Source organism: Lates calcarifer, linkage group LG10, assembly GCF_001640805.2.
Source record: "Lates calcarifer isolate ASB-BC8 linkage group LG10, TLL_Latcal_v3, whole genome shotgun sequence".
Taxonomy (NCBI): Eukaryota; Metazoa; Chordata; class Actinopteri; family Centropomidae; genus Lates; species Lates calcarifer.
Genome location: NC_066842.1, coordinates 7,911,679 through 7,935,063, shown reverse-complemented (window position 1 = coordinate 7,935,063; position 23,385 = coordinate 7,911,679). Strand labels below are relative to the sequence as shown.

At 41.0% G+C, this 23,385-nt stretch overlaps 1 protein-coding gene across 2 annotated transcripts in view; it reads right to left on the bottom strand.

Moving 5' to 3' along the window:
- Positions 1-23,385, bottom strand: part of nell2a (neural EGFL like 2a) — a 74,597-nt gene that overhangs the window by 1,942 nt on the left and 49,270 nt on the right. Inside the window, exons 14-19 of one of the 2 annotated variants that reach the window (XM_018684607.2) lie at positions 22,874-22,996; positions 21,459-21,554; positions 8,988-9,128; positions 7,540-7,733; positions 4,179-4,355; positions 765-989 (exon numbers count right to left, since the gene is read on the bottom strand). In XM_018684607.2, coding sequence (XP_018540123.1) covers positions 765-989; positions 4,179-4,355; positions 7,540-7,733; positions 8,988-9,128; positions 21,459-21,554; positions 22,874-22,996 — 956 coding nt within the window. The remainder of the gene's footprint in view (positions 1-764; positions 990-4,178; positions 4,356-7,539; positions 7,734-8,987; positions 9,129-21,458; positions 21,555-22,873; positions 22,997-23,385) is intronic. The other variant, XM_051073222.1, reaches the window with a different exon arrangement.

Below are 23,385 nucleotides of genomic sequence, written 5' to 3'. Positions count from 1 at the left end.
ATTACTAGTTAAGAGGTGCTCTGGTTACATTTGGGAAGCACCAAGCTAGTGTTTCTGATATTTATGCTAAGCTAAGCCAGATGGCTGTAGCTTCATATTTAGCAGAAAGATATGTGAGTAGCAACAAGAAAGCATTAAGCATATTTCCCAAAATGTCAAACTACTGCTTTCAAAAAGAGCAGTGAGTAAATGTAAATGGGACACAATTCGTGTTAATAGCACACATGGACATTTGAAAGTGAATCGTTCTCAAATGGAACATCAGATTTTATTTGTTTTCCTCTCTGCTCTCTATAATGGTCTTGAACAAAAAACAGAAGCTGTTACATTCTTAGTATGAAAATTAGATTTTCTATCTCAAGGCATTCATTATCATGTGGAATCATGTGTGTTAGTTCACTAAACATGTTAGGGGTTACTCATTTCATTAAGCTCCCTTTATGTTTTGCCCCCTTCAACATATCACTACGCCTATAAATTTGGTTAAATTTGTCTTTTACATGTGCATGTTTGTGTGCAGGACAGAATCAGCACAGCTGCATCAACACCTCCAGACATATTTACCACCATGTGTAATAAATACAGTCATGAGGTGTTAAAGATGCACAAACTGCATCCACAATGCAAACTCTGGACCACAGTGTACTTTTTTTTCTGATAAGCACTGAGGGTTCTCAATTTCCAAACCATTTTTCTTCGCTGCCACTGAACTAGGCAAACTGTAATTTGCTGTCTCAAGGCTGCTGGCAGAGCTGGCGCCTTACCTTGCACTGGCACAGGGTGCACTCGGTGCCGTGTTTAATCCAGGAGGAGCCACTGAAGCGTGAGATGTTGTGCTCGTCCGTGCACGTCTTGGTGATGTCGTTGCGGATGGTGTCGGCCTGGCAGGGGTCGGTGACGCAGCGGGGACAGCACTCGCCCTCAGGCACCACGGTAAACTCGCAGTCCACGGGCGGGCACGGCAGAGGCCAGCAGTCCACCTGCCCCTGCTGTGAAGGTGGAGAGAGAGAGGGAGAGAGAGAATTTGACATGGACGAACAGACAGCAATAGAGAAAAGGAAAGAAAGTTACAAATATTCTCTGCTAACGCACTATTGCATTTTCCATACCTAAAGAAGTTACTCAAGCAAATACACATATTTCTCCTGACGCTGTGTATTTGCATGCTAGAGGGAGCGTCTCCACTTGATGAAAAAAAAAAAGTTGTTAAGGTACCTAGAAAATATAGATGAGCAGAGCAATCTTCCAACACACTCAGCAATTTTTTTTCAGACTGTAGAGGTAAATGCTCCAGCATTTTAATTGACTTGTTCTAGTCCCCCTCTCTTATTGTTGTTCCTATATTACTTTAAACTTTCAGCGCAGAAAGCCTTATTGGATTTCTCCTGCTGCCATTTTCTATTGGCCCGAGAAAACAGGTCTCATATATATATATATATATATATATATATATATATATATATATATATATTTTTTTTTTTTTTTTTTGCCAACTTTACACATTCTACCTACTGTAAGCTATATCATTCTGGCCTGACCCACTTCTGCTTACACTCATCAGTGAGCATTTCTGCCTTACACCTTATTGGGAAATGAAATATGAGCCCAGGCTGTATATGTTTAAACACACAAGGATATACAAAAGGCATACAAACACATAAAGTAACAAGAGGCTTGGTGCAAGTGGCCCGACGGGGATATTTAATATCACTGAAAATCGTCTGGCTCAGCATTTCAGAAATGTTGTTGTAAATTAGCCTGGCTATAAAGCGCAGGGCAGCGCTAATGCCCAATCCCTGCCTACATGTAGTGTGTAAACATTTGAAGTGGGAAATCCCCCCGAGTGGCACTCTTTGCCTGTAGCCAGAGGGAGGGATTGAATGCAGCCTCAGGTATCTGTCCCACACTGCGATAAGGGACACAGTCGTCTTTGTCTGTTTATGCAGATGTGCCCTATGATCACGAAGGAGGGAGAGATTTGCTATACAATCAGCTTTTATTTGCCTTGCAAACAGAACAGTGTGGCGTGTAAACTTGATCAAAGTAAAACTGAGGCCAATCTTTCATTTCTTTGTGATATTTCAGAAGGTTATTATTTAAATCTGGATTTGCATTCAGTGTCCATGGTACTTATCTCAATGCAATTTAATCTCTCTGCCTTTACATGGACAGATGTAAGGATTCACCATGCATAAGACTGAATGTTACAATATGCCTCCAGGATATTAAAAACTACTGACATTTATCTTTGCCCAGGAATTAGCCTGCAACAATCATGCTCCTTCTTTTATGTGCCTCGACCTAAAGTACAACCTATGGCTAAGGAACTCGACGCTTCTTTGATCCTCTGGCAATTTAACAAAATAAATCATCAAATCACAAGTGGCCCATGCGTGCGCAGTCTGCAAAGGCCACATTCTTGATTTCAAATGACTGCACGGCTCTAGCAGAGAGGGATTCACATCTCAGTCTTGGGAGAATGTTTTGCCCATCTGCCTGCTGTCACTGTGTATTTTAAGGGCCCCTGCTGAGCCTGGACAGCCATGGCTCTGCTAAGTGTAACAGCACTCAAGGTTCATTTCACGTCCCTGTCACGCCACTGGAGCCCCTGTAACGGTATCGTGCAGCAGAATTCTCCACTCGCCCTTTCAAGTGCTGCTCTTTACGCTCAGTGGCTGGTGGTCCCTTGCTTTGCGTGTATGTCTCCGTGCATCTTTAATTGAGGGGACGTATGAAAGGATCAGTATATGGTGCTGTGGTGACAGGTGTGACTACATTCTCAAACATGAGTATATGTGTGTGTACATGTGTATATTATGTACATAGCCATGTTTGTACATTGTATATGGGCGTGTGTGTGTGTGCTCTGCTGCTGCAACAGGCGCGCCCGCATTCTCAAATGTGTTTGTGTCTGCTTGTGTCAACATATATAAGTGCCTACAGTGAGCAGAGCCTTGGCGAGAGTGAAGCCGAGCGAACCCATTTTCAGCCGACTGTGCTTCCCCGCTGCCTCTCAGCTGAGCAGTGATTTTCAAGCTCTTCTATAATGGCTCGCTGTAAGAAATCCAAAAAGCAGCCCTCAGGTCCGGGCATCAGGACAGCATTACAATGGCGGGAGGGGAGGAAGCAAATGGCATTGCTGTTGCTACTCAGACCATAAATCTGTCAGAGTGGAAGCCAACTTATATTAGCTACAAGTATGACTGATCTTTAAAAGCTACAAAGAATGGGGAAAAAAGAAAAAGAAGTTGTAAAGTGCCTGTCTGAGATCCACAGTGAAGATGATTTGTGAGTCACTGAACAGACGGAGTGACGCTGGTGCATGTGTGCGTTACAGCTGCACGTGGGTGAGACAAGACAGTGGGGTAGAATGTAAAGGATGACATTTAATATGCATATAGCTGTATGGTGAGAGGGGCACCACAGGTATAAGGACGTATTGTTTTTGTCGAGTTGATAGGGCAACAGTTATGAAATGTTTGCCTGGTGATCTAACAGCAGCACTGTGTAAACCTTGAAAAAGGTCGACAAAGTAGAAGATGTGGACACAAATAAAACAGTGTATATGTCACAGTGTTATTTTGTTAAGTCTGAGAAATAGGATTGTATGTAGGACACTCGAAGCACAGAAACACACATGCAGCAAATGCTCATCAATCACAAAGCGTGCACTCTTTGTACAACCTTCTCAAAGCACACACAGATGATACACACTGTTACACCCTCCCTCTCTTGAAATACACATTCTCTCCTGTTCTCTTAACCTTGGAAGTATCCTTCAATAAAATGTATAATTCCATCACAGCAGACAACAGTCCTTTGAATTCTTTAAAATCTCACTAATCACTCACTCCCTTTCTTTTGCCACAAGATGAAAACCAATCTTCATTTTCTTCTCTCTGCAGCCTTCCTATTCACCTCTTAATCACTTCTCTCTAACCACAAAACTAACTTCTCTCCTTGACTCTTTTTTACAGAGCACATCTCTTATTCGTGAGCATTTCCATGGAGACTGGCATATTTGTTACATTTCTTGTGTGGGCTCTGCACCACCGGCAGTGAATGCTTATGTTGTTTTCACTCTCGCCGTAAAATGGCTCTGGATAAAGGCACTGACTAAATTCCCGCGATGTAAATTTCAGAAACACGTCGGGGTTAATGTATATGTCTCTACTCACCAGGCACTGGCACTGCTGGCAGTTCTCCACCCATGTGTCCCCGCTGCCATAGGTGAGCAGGCCATTCTGGTGCAGACACTGGCTGCTCAGTCGGGGGTCGCACTCGGGACAGCAGAACAGGTCAGCGTTGGGGTTGTCGCAGTCGCAGACCATCCTGCGGCACATGACTTGGCCAGCCTGAACGGAGAGCACAAGCACACGTATCACATGTGCAAAATTAAACATTGAGCATAAGCACACACGTACATGCATGCACAGACAAGGCCATTTGTTTAATGGGATCATTAAACATGTATGTTATGTCATAAATGTTGCAATAAAGGGTATGTAGCACATCCCTAGCAACTGTTTTGAAGCTGTGTTTTATGTTTATTTCAATCTCAGGTCATACTATAAGCCATGGCAAGATATATTTTCTGAATACTGATGCACAGCAATTCCTCAGGAGTTCCTGTTCATCAGTGTGGTGTTTGAAGTAGAGCTACTTTGCCGTCTTGTTGTCTCAGTGATTTAAAGTACCTTCCACATATGAGAACTGCTGTGGGTCTGAATTCAACTCATTACCTCTGTCACATATTTCTCTCCTTCTCACATCTGGTGTTGCCACTTTTATGAGTAACTCTCTGAGCCATGAAGGAAATAAATGTAGTAATGTTTATTTCAGACACAGTATTGTGCAGACACATGAAAACAATTAATCAGCAACTATTTTGTCTGATAAGAGTTTAAGTCATTTTTAAAAGTAATAATATCCCACAGTCTTTGGTTCCACCTTCTGAAATGCAATTCTTGGTCCTCTATGATATTAAACCTACATATCTTAGGGTTTTGGGGGCATAGTCAGACAAAACAAGTCATTTGCATATATCAGTTTGGACCTTGAGAAATTGTGATGAGCAGTCCTTACCTTTTTTCTGTCATTTTTTAAAGAAAATAATTGACAAATTAGTTGATAATCAAAATACTGTGGATCCTAGAATATATGCAGTTGGCAAAAAATTAAAATAGGAACACACTCTACTTATTGCCTTTATATCAATTCTTCTTTAGGCTGCTACTATTCACAAACAGGAAGAGTAAGTCCTCACACTTTGTCTCTGATATTTAGGGTTCTGCATTTCTCAGCATGTGTTTATCAAGTGTCTAGTATCAGTGATTATATTGACCCCAAACTGCATGACCTAAAATAGAGCAGTCTCTATTAAAATAAATACTTATGAAAACAAATATTTACAAAATGCATGACAACTAAACATTTTCCCTTCATTGCCACCTCATTTATGATTCAGGGCCAATTCAATGCAAATGAACCGCAACGATACCTAGAGTTTCTGTAAATTGATTTTTCCTCCACCAATTAATCAAAAAGTATTTTAATTTTTGAAAATAGCAACCCCACTGACAAATGCACTGATGCGGTAAACCCCACCCATCTGGTGCTCCAAGCAGACTGAAACAATGAACTATTTGCATATTGCATGACCTCAGTCTGGACACCACCCAGTCTTTGTATTCTCTGTGATGTTTGACCTTGGTTTCCCCCGTCACTTAGCTACAGCTCTCCATCTAATATCCAGCTGTGTCCGCCCACCTCCAAAACAATAACATGTTTACTCCCCTGCTCCTTCAACCGCTCAATATGACTAATTTTGACAGGCAGCTCTTCAATCTCTCAAATCAATTAATATGACTCATTTAATTAGGGAGCCATTTCTGCCCTGGTCCTTTGTAATCAAATGAATAATTTGCCGCTTGATCATTCACTACCGACACTAATCCACTATAATCACCTTCCACTACTGCCAGACACTTGGCATTAGGTTGAGTGAAACGCTGAAATGCAAAGTATGACTGGTCCATGACCTGATAATCATGAAGAAAAAATGTGTTAGGGATGATAGAATGAGTTTTCCGGATCAACTGTTCCCAGATGCCTTGTCACTTTGGTGTCAGAAATCGATCACAACAACAACATCAAAAGCCTGAGTCACTCTGGTGAACCTTTAAAAATCACAACATATAGCTCATGCACTTGAATTAAATTGCTTGCCACTATGGCATCGCTGTTACTGTCAACTGCAGTGTCAAATTAGAATTTTTTTGTACCAGTGTTTCCATCTGCATTGTGTCTTTTCATGTCATTCTTATCCTACACATCTGATTCCTGCAAAATGGATGAGGGGTGCAAACATGATCAGTCCTTCATTTTGAATAGAATTAGATTAAATTTGTGTGAACTACTTGTCCCTATTTTATGTTTATTATGTTTATTGTTCACTCATACCATGCCATACCAGTGGATTTTAAGACCCCAGTCATGCCAGAAATGGCAGAGCAAAATACCATCATGTTTAATTGCTATTACAGGCAGAAGCAGAAGTTAGCTCAGTAGCTACATTACTAGCAGAAAGCTAGCTTGCTGATGATATATTTAAAATTAAAATCAAAGACTAGCAAGCCTGATGAATTACATGTCTGCTTGAAATAAAATATTCAACTTAACATATTATCAACTTTGCCAAAAGTTTATATGGTGAACTTGTTAAAAAACAGAATCGTATAGTCTTTACTGTCACTGTTTCAAAACAATGAAATACTATGTTGCCTATTTACAGATTGAAATAACACACAGCAACATTAGCAGTTATGTTAATTAGGAGTTATGTTTCTGGCTATCGATTCACTCCTGTCAGCTCTGTTTTAGCTCTGCTAAATGCAAAATTTTGGATTTTGGACTCCACTTTGTGAATACCCCTTTAATGGTCAACTAGGTGCCAATTTATAAATCAAATCTGACCTTGAAAATGCTCCACAACAATTTACTTAACTGCACTAAGTAAATCCACTGAATTCCTTGATTTTGGTTTAATACATTATCCACTACACTACTGTGCCTCAGTATTTTCAAAATATCAGCGACTGGCTGAAGAGGAGCTGTATATTAACAGGACACAACAAGGTAACGTTTGCTGCTGATTGGCCCTGTGAGTGATGGCATCATTCATAGGAAACGAACAGGTTTACAATTGCTTTGTTGTTCTTTGTTTAGACACTTGGAAAGCAGAGAGAGAACAAACAAAAGAGAAAAAAAGAAATCCTAGAATAGTTGGGCACACATGCAGCAACACAGAAAGAAGGAACATCATTGCTCAACTATCTATGGCATTGAGCACATTTTCTCTGTTCCTATCTGCCTCTCTGCCTGTTTTTCTCATCATATTCATCTTTTCCATTTGTCTGTCTCTGTCTGTTTCAGCTAACTCATCTCCCTCTTCTTTGTTACTCTCCATCTATCTTTGTATTTCTCTCTCAGCTTTCTTTCGCTTCATGTTCTCTGTGTCCATCTCGCTCTGTTTCTTACCTGACAGGAGCACACGGAGCACCTATCGCTGTCCAGCACCCAGATCTGCCCACTGTGCTTGACCTTGTTGTCATGGATACAGTCACCGGTGCAGTTGTGCCCGTGGGGGCACCGGCAGTCATAGCCTCCCTCCAGGTTGAAGCACACCGTGTCGTTGGCACAGGTGTTCCTCCCCGTCTTGCATTCATTAATGTCTGCAGAGAGTGCAAAAAAGATGACATCATACATATGCTAGGTACAGATAACACAGTTTATGCATGACTTGTCGATTTTTATTACAAGCACAGTTATGTTACTTTAGTAACACAGAGACAAGGTAAAACAGCCTGTCCTGTCGCAATATGGTTACAAATTCAACATGCATCAATGAGTTGACATGTATTTTTCTTCCTTAAACAAAACTCTGACCTGCTCTCAGCACCTGTAAGTGGCTCAGCACAACAGTGTCAGCACTTCAAATGCAACTGTAAAATGTAGCAATACAACATTTTCCAGATCTTGGGGAAAACACAAAGAATACAATTGTAAAGTAACCCAGAAACCCACTTTTGGTCAAATTATAACTTTGCTTTGTGAAACGCAGGCAGGTTCGGTTTTTTGAGAGGGCTTTTAATGTGCTTCTTTTCCCTGCCTCTCCCAACTCAAACTGACAGCCAAGATGGGGTCAACGAGTGGAGCATAGCTAGCACTATTGTTACAGGCAATGCTTCGATGTTACTGTAGATTGAGGGTTTCCATTTTGACAGCTGACACTTCTGACAAGCTGTATCAGAGAGAATGTTCCAGAAAATGAACAGGCAGCAAAAAGAAAACTGACATTTTGGGAGAAAAACACACTGATAATGACATACCTATCCAATCATACCATTACTTACACAAGAGTAACAGAACATCTTAAAAAACAGTGGTGAGGATAGGTTCTGTTGGTGGGAAACTTGCATATTTCAACAAAGTTCAGCTTAATTAAAAACACTGTTTTCAGTGTTTGCTTCTGTAACTTTAATCTCTCAATTCTCAAACCAGAAATCAAAGACAGGACCCTGAAAGCTGTGATGAGACTGAGATATAAAATTAAGAGCCATTCAGTGGAAAATTAATGGGGCGTTTTCCATTAATGGGGCATTGTGGAGCCGTAAGATGCAGAAAATGTCATATTCTTGCAATACTAGTAGGTATGAGGTATGAGGTATAAGTGTATTAAGTTGTTGAGCAGATCTTAGATCCAAGTGGCATCACAACTTCAAAAATCCAAAGATGGATTTAAAAAAGTACACCCGTATACAATTAAAAATGTAATTTAATTGACATGCATGAGGTGAACTAACCTCGGAAAAAAACCAAAAAACTCATGAAATGTCTCTTGTTTTCATTTCATGATATCATACAAAAACTTTTCTTCACCACATTTTACATGTTTGTGTAGGTGGGAGCAAAGGTGGGCTACTCACCTACACATGATTCCCCATTGGCAGAAAATAAACCGTTGTCATGGTAGCCATCACGGCACTCACAGTGGTACCAGCCGGGCAAGTTGACACAAGTGGATTTACTATCACACTCAACAAAGCCATCTGCACACTCATCAATATCTGAAGAGAAGAGAAGAGAAGAGAAGAGAAGAGAAGAGAAGAGAAGAGAAGAGAAGAGAAGAAGAAAACCATATACAATCAGTATCATGTTGGTTTCAAAATATGCTCTTTACAGTGGATGGGCTATTGAGCTCTTTTCTTGCCTGGTAGGCATTTTCAACATTGACTGATTCATAATTGATAAAACAACGTGTCTAGCATTTGAGTGAATCTAGTCCATAGGCTTTATTGATCACGCATAGTTGCATAGCCACAGAAGGACATCTGTATCCATAAAAGATAGCAGGGAATGAATGAATCTAATACAACAAGCTCATACTTAGAAGCCAGAGATGTAACAGGCTTGTATTTTGAAATGTCAGTAAAAATCCTATACAGTCTAATCCTCCAACACATGTAGGCAAACAAATACATTCAGAGGTGTGTGAACATTTTTATTAAATTTTGCTTGGACATAAGGAGTTTCTATGAGGTGACATGCGAAAAAGCTTAGCAAAGGGCTCTGACACATCTTTTACCACAGTCTGTGGGTGGTTGTCAATAGATGGGAGCTGATGTTTGTTTTCACAGAGCTCCACTTAGAAGTATCCTTGACTCTGCTTCCTTCTCCAGCTCTTGTCTTTAACACAAGACTTAGATTACATGCCCCGACTTTCTCCCCTCTGTATTTTATTGTTTCCTTCCCCTGTCATTGTCTATTCATCTCTTTTTATCTGTGTTTCCTTGTTTCCCCTCCGTTTTCAACAGGCCAACGTTCAGGCCTTTTATTTCAACAAGCAACCTTACAACTTTCCTACAAACATCAACCAAGAATGATCCAATATCATTTTTGTGCTCAGAGAAACAGATCACTCTGATATTTCATCTTATATTTAATTAAACTAAGGGCCAGGCCCACACAAGAGAGGAAATAAAGCCTGTTATTATACAGTAGGACTAAATATGTTAAGCCCAGACATGTACCGTGATTAAATGTGTCTGCATAGCCAGTGATGGCTTTTTTATGATTGTGCATGATGCATGATGCTCTGCTCTCATTATGAAAATGGCAGTGTGCCGTGTCTGACCTTCTCTACAACTGCCTGCAACAGTATCCCCCACAGAGCGACAGGCAGACGGGCTCATGGTCCCCCACCGCCCAGGCAGTAATGGGATTAAGATCTATTGGCTAATGAGCCCTCAGCCTTTTAATAGAATTTCTGCAGCAGATTAACCGTTGATCAAATGTCCCACAGATTATGGCCTTATCTATTTAAAAATTACCCGCATTTGTCTGAGTCAGCTGCAGGTTTGCTAAAAAAAAGAAAAAAACTATGGCATATTCATTTTTGTCTGTTTTCAATACTGGTCAGGTTAAAAAAGCTCTCTCTTTTAGTGTGGCAGACTTTAAGGCTAAAGCTCTCATTTCACTAATTACATTAGTTTGGTGAGAGCAGAGCACCTCATTTTCCCCCTTTAGGACAGCGAAGCTGGGCTAAAAGGACACTGCTTAAAAATCATGAGTCTACAGCAAATGCTATAACTAGCCCATCTTTGAAAATTAATATATATTCTCCCCACTCTGAAGAGAAATATCCAATGCTCTTTGTTGCCTGTGAATTCCAGAGTGATAAAAGCACAGAGAGCTTTTAAAAGGGGAAAAGCTGCATGAGGTGTCTTGCCAGTATATGAAAAAAAAAAAAAAGCTGAATTAGATTGAATCACCCTCTCCTCCCCAATAAGACTGTATGAAATTGTTAAGTACAACTTAGCAGTCAGATACTATTTATAACAGAAACTGATGGCGAAGTAAGTCTAAAAATATGCAAATGGGTTATTTTAAGCCAGTTTCATTCAGCTGTTTTAAAAGCTCGCCTGTCTGCCTATAACAACAGAGGGTTACACCCTCAACAAAAGATTTGTCGTTTTCTCTTTTATCTGAGCCAAACCTGTCAGCTGCAATTATGGCACGACGCTTCTCAGCCTGCTGTCAAATCAACTTTTAAAGTGCTGCTGTGTTTTAGGACTGTGAAAACTCACTGCTGTCGCAACTTGGACACGACAAGATTGAATGTGTGAGGTACAGGAAGAGATACGGCATGTTCGCAAAAGTCTCCCCTTCTCTTTTATCATCGTGCGTAAATGATAATGGAAGATCATTGTAATTAAATCATCATCAGTGACAATCAGACAAGGGCGCTGCTTGAAAGCTCTGTCTCTACTGAATCATGAGGCTTTTGCTTTTGTTGAATCATAGATGTGGATGGTGCAGTATTTTCTCTTGTTAAAATCATGTCATGTTTTTCTTCTCTCCACTCTGAGGGAAAAAAAAGACTACACAAACAAAATAAAAAACATCTTCATGTCTCTTTCTCCTGGAGAGGTCAAGGCCACAGAACAACAGTTATTTTGGAGTTACCTCTCTGACTGAAAGACATGGTAACTGACAGAGAAATACCTACGCAAAGAGAGGAGGATGAGGATGGGCTAGATGAGGAGGAGAAAAGGGATAATAGGAAAGAGGAGGAGGTAGTGGAGGAGGAGAAAGAGAGACGATGGGACAGACTGCAGTTATCCTTCTCGTTATCCTGAGTGGCAGCCTGGAAACAAGGGCTCTATTAAGGCAGCTCACCGTGGACAAAGTAAGGAACAAGCGGATGGTCTTTCCACTGCACCCTCCCGGGCTTGTTATGCCTCTCTGCCATGAACACCCCCTCTTTTCTTACTTCATCCTCTGCCTTCACCTTACTGCGTGTCCCTTTTTCACCTCACCTGTCTATCTGTGTCTCAAAGCTGAGGCAAAAACAGAGGTGCCCTCATCCCTACAGTTTGCTCTCTCTTTGAGCAGAAAAAGGCAGAGTTTAGAATTTAGCCCACCCTGCCCTCTTCTTCTTGATCCCTCCCTTTCATTGTCCCTGCTCCCTCCAATCTCTTCACAGTGTCCTCGCTGCCTATTCTGATCCTGGACAGGTACAGTTCTGTGCTTTGACCCCTTCCTTCTTTCCTTCCTTCCTCCACTGACACTTCCCTCCCCCCTTGTCTTTTCTCTTCTTTGACTGACAGATAGCCCCGGGGGTTGGGATACAGTTCTGCTACGTTGCATCACTCAGTGCAGAACCAGCTACTGCTGCCACATGTACATTCACCCATACAGTAACTTAATTCAAACTGATTTCCATTTCCACAGAGGTTTACCTGATAATCCTGATAGGCTCTGGGAAGATATTATTCAGAAACATCTCGGAATCTCAACTGAACCTTTCCTCCTGCTCCTAAGTCTGCTGCCATTTGACAATAAGTGGATTTTGAAATGAGCTGAATGTGTCATGTCAGATCACATTTGCGATGACGGCTGCAGAACCTTTAAGTCGATAATAGTGTATACAAAGCTTTTATCGGCACGTACACGGCACAGCAATAAGGTAAGAAATGGATTGCGGATCCCTGCTCTTTTATGTACAGTAAAGTGTAATTGAGTGATTGTCACTGGTCCTCAGTCTTCATTAAGAGAAAGAGCGAAATCAATCAATCATCACAAAACCCGAGGCAAATTGAGTTACACACTGGGTTCCTGAAGATGAAACAGACACTGAAACGCAAATCCATATCTGCAAGCACTTGAGTGGGAGAGTGGATGAGTAATCATGGCAAATTGGAAACAAGCCTTGTGAACAATTGGTAGCTGTGAGCGCATACAGAATGCAATCACTCTGTATCACTTACCTATAGTTGTGAAATTCCACCACCCTTTAAAATACAAGAGGAATCAAAATTTGTCAGTTGTTCTTTGAAGTCAAAACAGTAAATTTCAGAATTACTGTTTTATTTTTGAAATTAAGAAAAAAGGGTTTCTGTAGCTGTATCAGAAATGCTGCTTTTGCCTCTGAGTGGGAGGATGGATGCAAGTGTTTACCTGACAGCTGAGCCAACAGGGGAACTGAGACACATAATAAACAAAGTTGTGTTGGTAACTGCTACCTTGTAGATACCTTGTAACTTAAAGGCCAAGGGGTTGTTTTAGCAGTGGCATTTATAGCTTCAGTAATCATTATTTTTACATCAACAATTAGGAAATTACTACATCATAATTAGTGACCACCATATAAAAGTAGTTGCTTATTGTGACGAACTGACAGGGAATGATCACTTAACTCAGCTCTACAAAGCATTTTAGCTCAATGTCTTGTCCACTAGAAACATGAAAAATGAATGCTACCATTGCACAGTGTCTGACAGATGTGTAAATAGACAACTGTTTGCTGAAGGGGCTAATGTGATTTCTTGTCAGGAGCAGGTGGTGGTGATGGTCACTTACCAAGAACTTCAGCCATTGTTGTGTTTACAACAGGTTAGAATATCACCTATGAGCAGCATTTTTTTAAGGGCAGACTGGACACTACAGTGAGCTATCAGAGAGTAATGAGACAGGCCAACAGGGCTGGGGCTAGCTGGTTAGCATGCTAACCTTAGAAGAAGAAAAGAAGTGATAAAACTAAGTAGAAGCAAAACAAGACTTAACATTGGTGTCGTTTTTCACAGCTGGTGACAGCTCTTGGCAAGTAAAGGAAGGAAGTTTGATGCTGAACACACAACATCTCTTCTAGACTGCTAGGTAAATAGCTGTTAACGCTAATGTTGGCTGTGTAGCTATTATAAAACTTACAAATAGTTCCTTAAACATGTTTCCTATATAAACTTTATGAGGTGACAACATGTCAAAGTTGTGTCTACAGCTTGTTGAGCTGGCCCCAAGTGGCCAAAAAATGTCTTAATACACGTTTAATTCTAGGTATTGAACCATTTAGCATCTAAATTGACTGAACCTCACACTTGCTGTTGAGTTTTTAAGGTATTCAGTGTGCTACAGCTAATTAGCTAATTAGCTAGGGCAAACTGCAGGTAGTTGATTGGTAGCTCATTCAGCAAGCCAAGGTGCAACACAAGATATATGTCCAAGACTGTGGATAAGAAGGAGACATTAGCTAGAAAGCTAATGTGGGTTACAGTCCAAAGTCTCTGTGGCTCTTTTTGTGTAGCGGGCTGCTGTCTGGCCGATAGCCCGTGTCACTGTCAGTCAATAATAGAGCCAGGACAGTTAACGCTTTATATTGTTTTATGTACTTTATGTTTATAAGCAAAGCATTTACCCCCTAGGCAGAGAAACAGTGGCACCCTGAGTGGTATATGCAGACAGTTCCATCATCACTTTTGTATACTGATGTTCCCTTAAAATAGAGCACAGGACATAAAAAGCAGCTCTGTATGCTGCAGCAGAGAAAAACATTCAGTTTAATTTCCATTGGCCTTTAAAGCAATGTAGCTGTCCAGTGCCCAGTGCAGTTCGCTGCACTGCAGCAGCTATAACAGCAAGCTATCCCTGGGAGATGTGTCATTTAGGTAGAAGCAGCAGGTTGTGCTCAGCTAAACGACAGTTCCGGCCATTAGCAGAGCCTAATTAAGACACACTAATTATGGGTGATGGAGTGAGTGCTTTGTAAGGCCGTCTCTAAATAAATAATGAATACATAATCATTGTGCTTAAACAAGCTGCTTGAGCTTAAACAGTCACAGCCCCCCAGGCCTTGTGGGTAAATCGTGGCGCAAAGGAGGGAGAAAGGGAGAGCTGCAGTGATGCATCATGGGAGCTGTCAAGGGGTGAAAAAATTAATATGGTTTTAAATATTCACTACCTGTGTCTGAGTTTTGGGCGGGAGGTGCCCAGGGGAGATTTCAACTACGATGAGATTGTGATGTTTTTTTTTTTCTTGCCTACTATTGTATAAGACACATTTGCCATTTAAAATGACACAGGAGCAGAGTATCAACAACTGATAGCAACTCTTCTGTCCAGTGCAACTGAACCTGGATGTACTTGTTTTTAGTGCTGTAGCCCTGTTAATTTACCTTTTCATATGTGCCTGAACAGCTGCATTTCTTTCCATTTTCTATTCATCTTCTTGCTTGTGTGACTCTGGCTGTCTGTTTATTGGTCTATCCATAGTTTAGTCTGTCTTTCAGCTCTCTGAGCTTTTGTCTGTCTGGTGTGTCTTTCTGTCTTAAACTGACAAGCTTCCTGGAGCTCGACATCAATGTAAATGAGGTCTGAGGGAACAAATTGTTTGTCTGGCCCCATTCTGCTCTCTGTCCTAGTCAATATGCCAGCGTGGCCTCAGGGCTTCACACTCCTTCTCTCACTGCCTTCAAAGTTTTCTCATGAACTCACTGGCCATCCACTTGTCTCCTCCCATCCTCCTCCTCCTATTGCTATTTTTCCCCTTCCATTTTTATACCTCATTATAAATCACTACCTTTTAGCTTCCTTGTTTTTACCCCCCCCTTCTCCTCTCATCTGCTATTACCCAGTAATTAAAAATCCTATCCTCTCTTCACTTCTCAACTGTCTTTGTCCATATATGTTCTTTCCTTCACTTCTCTTCCTTCTTCTCTACCCAAAAGGGCATAAAAGCTCATTGAATATTTCATAGCTGAAAAAAACAATAACAAATCTCTGATGAAGGCACCATTTCGCTCACATAAACAGAACATTCTCCTCTGTTGATCACATCTCTTTATGAGAGTATCACTTCAGAAGATGCAGTATGCTGGTAAATGATCGCGACTTGAGAAAATGAGAGTTTTGCCTACCAATAAAACATCAATTTACAGTGTAGGTGTAATGCACCAGGGCTCCCGAATGGTGCTCTTGAACATAACCCTCCAGGAGTGTGTAGGAGTCACAAATCTAAATTGCATCATTAACACCAAACATAAAAATCTTTTATCTCTTTCTCCTTGTCCATAAAGAACATTGTTGCTTCTAAACTAGCCTCCCTATGATTCAGCGCCTTTGATTAAAAGTGCTTGTGAGGACTTCAGACTGCAGATGAATTGAAAGATGAAAGGGAGAGGTGTCTATCCTCAACATCTGATCAAATGCTCGTCCCCCTTCAGCAGCCCACAGCATGCTTTGAGAAGCTAGCAAGAGGCCAGCCAAGGACGGCACAGAGATGGCCATTAGTCAAATAACTGACAGCATGGTGACAGAAAATTTTAAATAGTGGCCAGGAATCCTAATAAGCTTATAGGACTTGAGAGGAGAAGATAATGAGCTGAAAATAAAGGAAATACAAAGGCTACCTCCCCATTCATCTCATAGGAACGGTTCAGCAATACAGTCAATAAACATGCTTCTGAGACCTGAACAGGGGAGAGGATGTTCACAGATGTTATGCCCAATTATTTCATGCAGGGACTATCAGCTGGTAAAAAATCTTTACAGTTCCAGGCCCTGTTCCTTAAAAGCATATTAAAGCTAAAATGATCAGCCCTTGTTATGAATCTTCTTACATATATATCTCTATATATCACTCTTATACGTGTAGATTACAAGCTTCTCCTGCCCACTCATCTTAAGAAGACTGAACGATGTCAGATGGAACTGCAACACTGGTAATTTACAGTTTATGAGTTTGTTCATTACATTTAAGCATTTAGTCTTTTATTGAGACCACTGTGATATTTCCTGTGTATTAAGTGTGTTATGCAACATGAGTGAGGCTATTTAAATGCAAACAATAAAAAAAAAAAAAAATAGACCTATAGACTAAGATAAGAGTAGGAGAAAAATAATTTCTTTAACCTTCTTTTTAGGAAATATTCAGAAAATGTTCATGACAATATCTGCCAATTTTCACTGCATTCTCTTATTCAACAGTTACGCAAAGGCACCCAGAGCAATGATATGCAACCTTCACAAGGAGGGCTGTACTTTGATGGACAGATGTGTAAACTGCCTTGAAGGGAAGGGGTTTTTGCTCCTAAGCTTACACCTTCACTATTGTATTAATCTTATCTTGCTGAAGTGATCTTTTGTTTTCTGCTTTGGAATCCTCCTTTTCTTTTATTCTCGTGCATTGCTCACCTATGTTTTTTGCTGTTTTTTTTAATTAACCTTACAATCTGAAGCTCAATTTAGGCTTAAGCACAGCATGTAGCAGCTAATTTGTTTGCAGAACACCAAATTTACTTTATTACACCCCCATCCAGTGACATTTACCACATAAAATGCTGCAAGCTGGAAGCTCTGACTGTTGACTTTAAGTAGGTGACAGTTACATTTTGCACCCAATCATTATAAGTTCTCTATTGCGTAATTTTTCTGCGTATTTATTGTATCCTTGGTATCTATTATGGTTTATGAAAAGACAGCCAAAGTTAAAAAGCTGTCTGTTTGTATTTGTGCTGTGCTGTTTTTAAACATGCAGGGAAAAAAGTTATCAGGTATCCATAGAAATGCTCTAATAGTTCTAACCTCTGTTATGTTTGGAATCAAGGCCGAGACAATTCATTTTGGTTCTGTATATGGGCAACCTTGCTTCTCTGCACTTTGGAAATGTTACTTGTAATAAAATATTGTGCAGCATAGACCTGAATGAAATGAAAAAGAAAATGGAGTCATAGTCAAACAGTACAGCAGCTGCATCTTATATTTTTGTACTATAAGAGGACACAATGTTCAGCGTGTCAATTTTACCACATCAGAGAACATCAATCACAGAAAATAGTGACCTCCCCATTTGTTTAAGTGAGCTTAAGTTTTGTGGCAGACTTCTATCTGGTATTCAAGCACCGTAGGTTAAAAAACAAAACATCACAGGCTTTAACAAGCATTTAGTGTTAACTCCTAAACACCCTGATAGCCATTGTTGCACATTTTTATTCTCAATGTCTCCAAGCCAGGGCAGAAAATGGACGACCATTTCACTGAAAAATAAACGTAATATTCAAGCATTTGCCCATCTCTCACCCGAGCCATATAAGGAGTAGTGCTGGCCTAGGGCTACAATGCGGTATGTTCAGGGCACACATTACATGGCTGGCCCTGCGTACATTTATATCCATGACTGGAGTGTATGTACCCTGCCACAGCTGTATCCTGCATAATTCATGATGTGTCAGAGTTCTCCACTAGCTGGTGTCTGTCTGTCAGCACTGCATGTCCCCTGTCCCTCCCCATCCATTCCCCCTGAATGGTAATGACAAGTCAGCAAGCGCACACACAGACAGTCACAAAAAGTCCATAACACAGACAGAGTCATAGACACACAGAAACAGACAATACATCACCACCCACCCACATACTTGTACTGGTACAATTACACACAGTGAGATATATTATACACATGCACACCTCAACACACTGAAAAACAATAATTCAAAATGGGGCATCAGGTTGAGAATCTGCAAACTGTTGGCGTCTTCTGTTACGTAAATGTGTGTGTGCATGCTCAGAGGTGTGCATGTGTATCTGCACTGCCTTGAAGAGCTCCTGTTCGGTGTCTTATGACAGGCCGTCAGTCTGCCGCTGCAGCAGCAGAAGTGGTGGAATCCCTGGGGAGGCCTCTAAAAGCTCACAGGGTTCTGGGGGTGGGGAGCCCAGACTTAGTGAAAGCTTTTCCATGTTCATCCACCCAGCTCTGCTTCTCCTCCTCCTTGCAGCACCGACTCAACCGGCCTCATTCCGCATCCAAATGCAGAGAAAACTCAGTAACCCCTACCCTCTAACCACTCATGTCTTTCCTTGCATTTCCCATTCCATCACCGCATCTGTCAGCTTTTCCCAACATTTCTGTGTCTTCCTTTCCACTTCACCTCCTTTCACCCCCTCCTCCCAGTTGTTACCTCTCTTCTCTCTCCCCTCAAATTTTGAATCTGTCATTCTCCCAGTACATCTCCATCTCTTCTCCCCAAACTATTGTTCTCACTCCCCCTTTCCCATTCTAGCCCCCCCGGCTAGAGAAGCATATCCAACAGTACATTAACCTCCATACATCTTTGTGAGCTTCTCCAGTAGACACATCCCTCACTGGGAGCTCCTGTCACACTGAAGCAACTGTAAGAAGCCCCCCCACCCCACTGCCCCTGAATGACTGGTGATGTCTCTAAACAGTGCCAGAGGCTTTAGCCCTGTAGCAAGGGGCCCTGACGGTGGTCCTCGACTATAAAACCACGAGGAATAAAAAAAAGCACGTGGATGGTAGCTGTCACAGAGCTGACTCGGACGAGATTGGGAGGAATTGTGGGAGAGGAGAGAGAGATAGACGTGCACACAGGAGCAGCAGCTGCGGTTACAAACATCTTGTCGCCTGAGGCATGAGGAGCGTGCAAGAGTTTGGGCGTGCACGCGAGCGCCTGGTTGTGTTTGCGTCCCCAAACCTTGAATTCTAATCACAGACTCAATGAAGAACAGCATGCCTAAAAACAGACTTGATCCCAGAGCCACCAATCATTCATCCTCTGATTCCCCTCATGGTGTAATTAAGACAGAGACGACTTTATTTATGAAGGAAATTATTTGCAAATTAACAGCCACATCATAAAGGTTCAGTTAATCCAAACCAAAACAAAACTGATTTTTTACCACATCTAGTGGTATCCACCAGTGCTGACAGTTTTGGTTTCATTTGTTCAAGTACAAGATATCTGCCTCTATCTCAATACAATGGAGGTAGGTGGATTTTTTTTCTGTGGTGCATACAGCATAGAAAAATTACATTCAAAGGAATATTTTGGTAAATACGCTTATTGAAGATTGATGGCACTGTCTGTTAATATGAATCTATAGCCAGGAGACAGCTTACTTGGCATATAGACTGGAAGATTAAAACAACATCAGCACCTCTAAATCTCACCAATTAACACATTATATGTATCTTGTTTGTTTGTTGTTTGTTGGATAGCAGTACCATTTTAATTTCATGCTTCTTCTTTTTAATCCATGATGTGATTTATCTGATGAAAAGTTTGTGGAAAAAACCTAATCCACAATTGAGACATGTTTCCAGCAAAACAAATTTATTTGCTTTTGAGACAAGGTGAAAAGAATCACCTTGGACAAAACTTTGGTACATAGTTGGTACTCCTTTGATGGACTGTTCTGTAACTGTTTTTGAGGCGCAGAGCGCTCACAAAAGAGAGTATTGTGAGAGAGGAAGACAGAAAAAAGAAGGCAGGGATCTAAAACACTACAGAGGGTAATGAAATGTGTGATTGCCTGGATAGTGCCATTATTAAGGAACGGGGTCCTCAGAACCTTTTCTGCCGCAAAATGAGGAGGAGGATAAGTCATTATGGTTTAGATGTGTTAACACATTCTCTGTAGCTCTTTCTCTCTTTCTCTCTCTCTCTCTCTCTCTCTCTCACACACACACACACAGACACACACACAGTTTCTCTCCTTCCTCAGCATCTCAGAGCAGTGCCATGAGGAAATTCATTTACTTTAAGACGGGCAGTAAAAAGGACGCCTCGTAAAAAAGGTCCTTTATGTGCAATCAATACCTGAACCAATGAGCAAGCAGAGGGCTCAGTTTGCTTCACTCAAACACAAGCGCACAAACTGAGAGAACTGTCATGACTTGACTTTCTATTAGCTTGGCTGCTTGTCTCCTGAAGGACACTCCAGGAAGGGTTGAAATGGGTTATGAGAAGGGTGTTGCTGTTATAGATTAGACATACGGTGCAGCTAGCACAACCCCCAGGATTATAGTCTTTCTTGGTTACCTTAAATCACCAGCACTGTAGGGTGTAAACATGCTGAATAGGATCCAAAGCCCTGAGTCTTATCACACTGTTGTGTCTGACATATTTCCATGCATGAGAGCAAGTAGTGATATGGCCTTTGCTATAAACACAGGCTGACTTACTCTTAATACTCGGTTAAGCTATCATGCCCTATCGGATATTGTGCATCAGGAGTTTGTGCAGTTGTAATTTGGATGTGGCATGGAGCTTATGAGGAGGAATGCCACACTGATTAATATGGGCTGTGATATGGGGTAATTCCCATACTGCTGCAACTGCAGTTCAAAACCTCCATCGGGCTATTGGAAGAAGTACAAGCTCATTATTCACCATGGAGCAGAGACCCACACAATCTGACGCACCCACGGACAAACACACACACACACAGCCACAGCCACAAGCACATTCAAACAAATACACACACGCAAATTGAATGCAGCAGAATGTGAGAAATGAAAACATCTCAGCATTTACAGATCAGCTGTTTTGCCAAGGTCAGAGCAAAGACAAGTCCACAAAGTAAGAAAAACCACTGCCTTTTTAAACAAGAGCCCAGATACGCCAAGATAACTAAAGGAACAACTTTGATCTCGCCTCCTCTTTCCTTTTGTCCTTTTCCTGTTGGATCTGAAGAACGTAAAACACCCCCTCACTTTACACCACCTCTTCTTCCTGCTTCTCGTCCCTTCTGTAACATTCAGTCAGAAGTGCTCCTTGAGCTATTTTTGTGGAGAGAAACGTGGGAGTGGAACTAAAATGAACTCTTACCTGTCTCGCATCTCTTCCCAGTAAATCCTTGCTGGCAAACACAGTTGTTAGGCGAGACGCAGGTTCCCCCATTCTGGCACAATCCGTCACACATAGCTAGAGGTAGACCAGAAGAGAAGAGGCATTTCTCACTAAGATTAACGAGCATTAACTATGTAATTAGACCAGCAGCAGCATATGTATTTGCATACAGAATAAGAGCTAATTTGGTGATGTGATTCATTACAGGCTCGCACAAAATTATTTCACATGATTAATGCATCTCACCAAGGTTAATTCAAAAATGTTCATTATCCACAGTCGGACTGTTAGTTAATGTATCCACAAAACATAGAGAAGTCATTGAAGTTGACAGTATGCAATGGAAATAAATGTAATAGAACAAAGAATAATGAGTATTAAAAACAAAAGAGGACCAATCCAGAGAGGGGAGAACCAAGCAGTGTTACAGTGTTAAAGGGGTACTCCAACAATTCAGAATTGCACTTCTGTAAATTAAGGGGTAGGGGGGTAATTGAAAATATTTCTTAGTTCTGGCCCTAGTTAATTTATCTGACTTTAGAAAGCTCCTGCACAGAAGACATAATAAAACTGTTTTCACAGGATGTGTAGTCCTCCCCAATGAGTAAACTTTATGTTGAGTATTTCTTTATGTGTAAAACCAGTGCAGTCCCCTTTAAACAGATCTCTAATCAAGGGACTGAGTAACCAGCTAAGGTCAAGTTAATTTTCTAGGCAGAGCATAGATTACAAATAGAACAGGAAACATAGAGAAGCACCCATTAAACTCAGGTCACAGAATGCTTGTAAGGCTTAGAGGGAGTATAACCACAACACAGTTTACATGATGGTGATAAGGAGTCAGGAACCTTCAAACCTCAAACATAAATATCAGATTGATGATTTGACTTTGGAGCAGTCTTGTGAATATGCCAGAACAAAAAAGAGTTTTAACTTGGACATTTTGCATGGATATCCCTGGATTAGTGAGGTAAAATCTTTATTTTGTATGACTTATTTATGTTTTATTTTTCAAAACAGATTACAGTGTAATATTCATGAGGCTCTGCACAAATTGTTCCCAGTGCAGGAGAGAAGGTGGTCTGTTGATGTTTGGTACAAAACCTAAATAAGGAACACCTTGTCTCATGAATAACAACTGCAAGTCCTTCTGGGTGGATGATTCTAAATAACTTGAGCTGTGAGTTTTTAGGGAGGGAAACTTTTTTGTGGAAGAATTTGTTTGTAGAACCTGAGATGGAAAACAAAGTTCTTTGTCTGTAATGTAATGTAAGGAGATAGTTCATATCTGACAAATGTTTCACCAGTGCAATGGTATTTTTGGTTGTCTAGTAAGTCCATATGGGCTGGGCACTCGACAGAATAAACAGCAAAAGTAACACAGCAGTGCTTACCTTTGCAGACTGTCCCATTACCAGTGTAGCCGGGCTTACAGGAGCAGCTGTGGCCTCCAACCATGTTGAAGCACAAGGCATTCTCATCGCAGTTGTGGAGTCCGCTGAGGCACTCATCATGCTCTGATGAACCAGACAACACAACAACTCTTTAATCATATATGCATCTGCATTATATAGCTTTCTGTACACAAGTGGAGAAAAAGCAGCAGCAACAGTTCACACATCATCCTCGCATCTGCAAACCACTACTACTATCAAGGAAGTAACACTTGATTAAGGAAAACGGAATGTTTATTTTCCATAAAAATATGAAGAATGATCACTGCCAGCTGGTAATTTGTTTCACTTTCCTGAAATAAGATTTTAGAATCAGTCTGGAATTAAATGACTTGATAGCTAGACAGCTGTGAATCTAGTAATAAGACATCAGCAACAAACAGCCGACTGGAGGACAAGCCATTTCTCTATCTCCCATCATGATCTGTCATTAAAAAGACATTTTGCTGTAA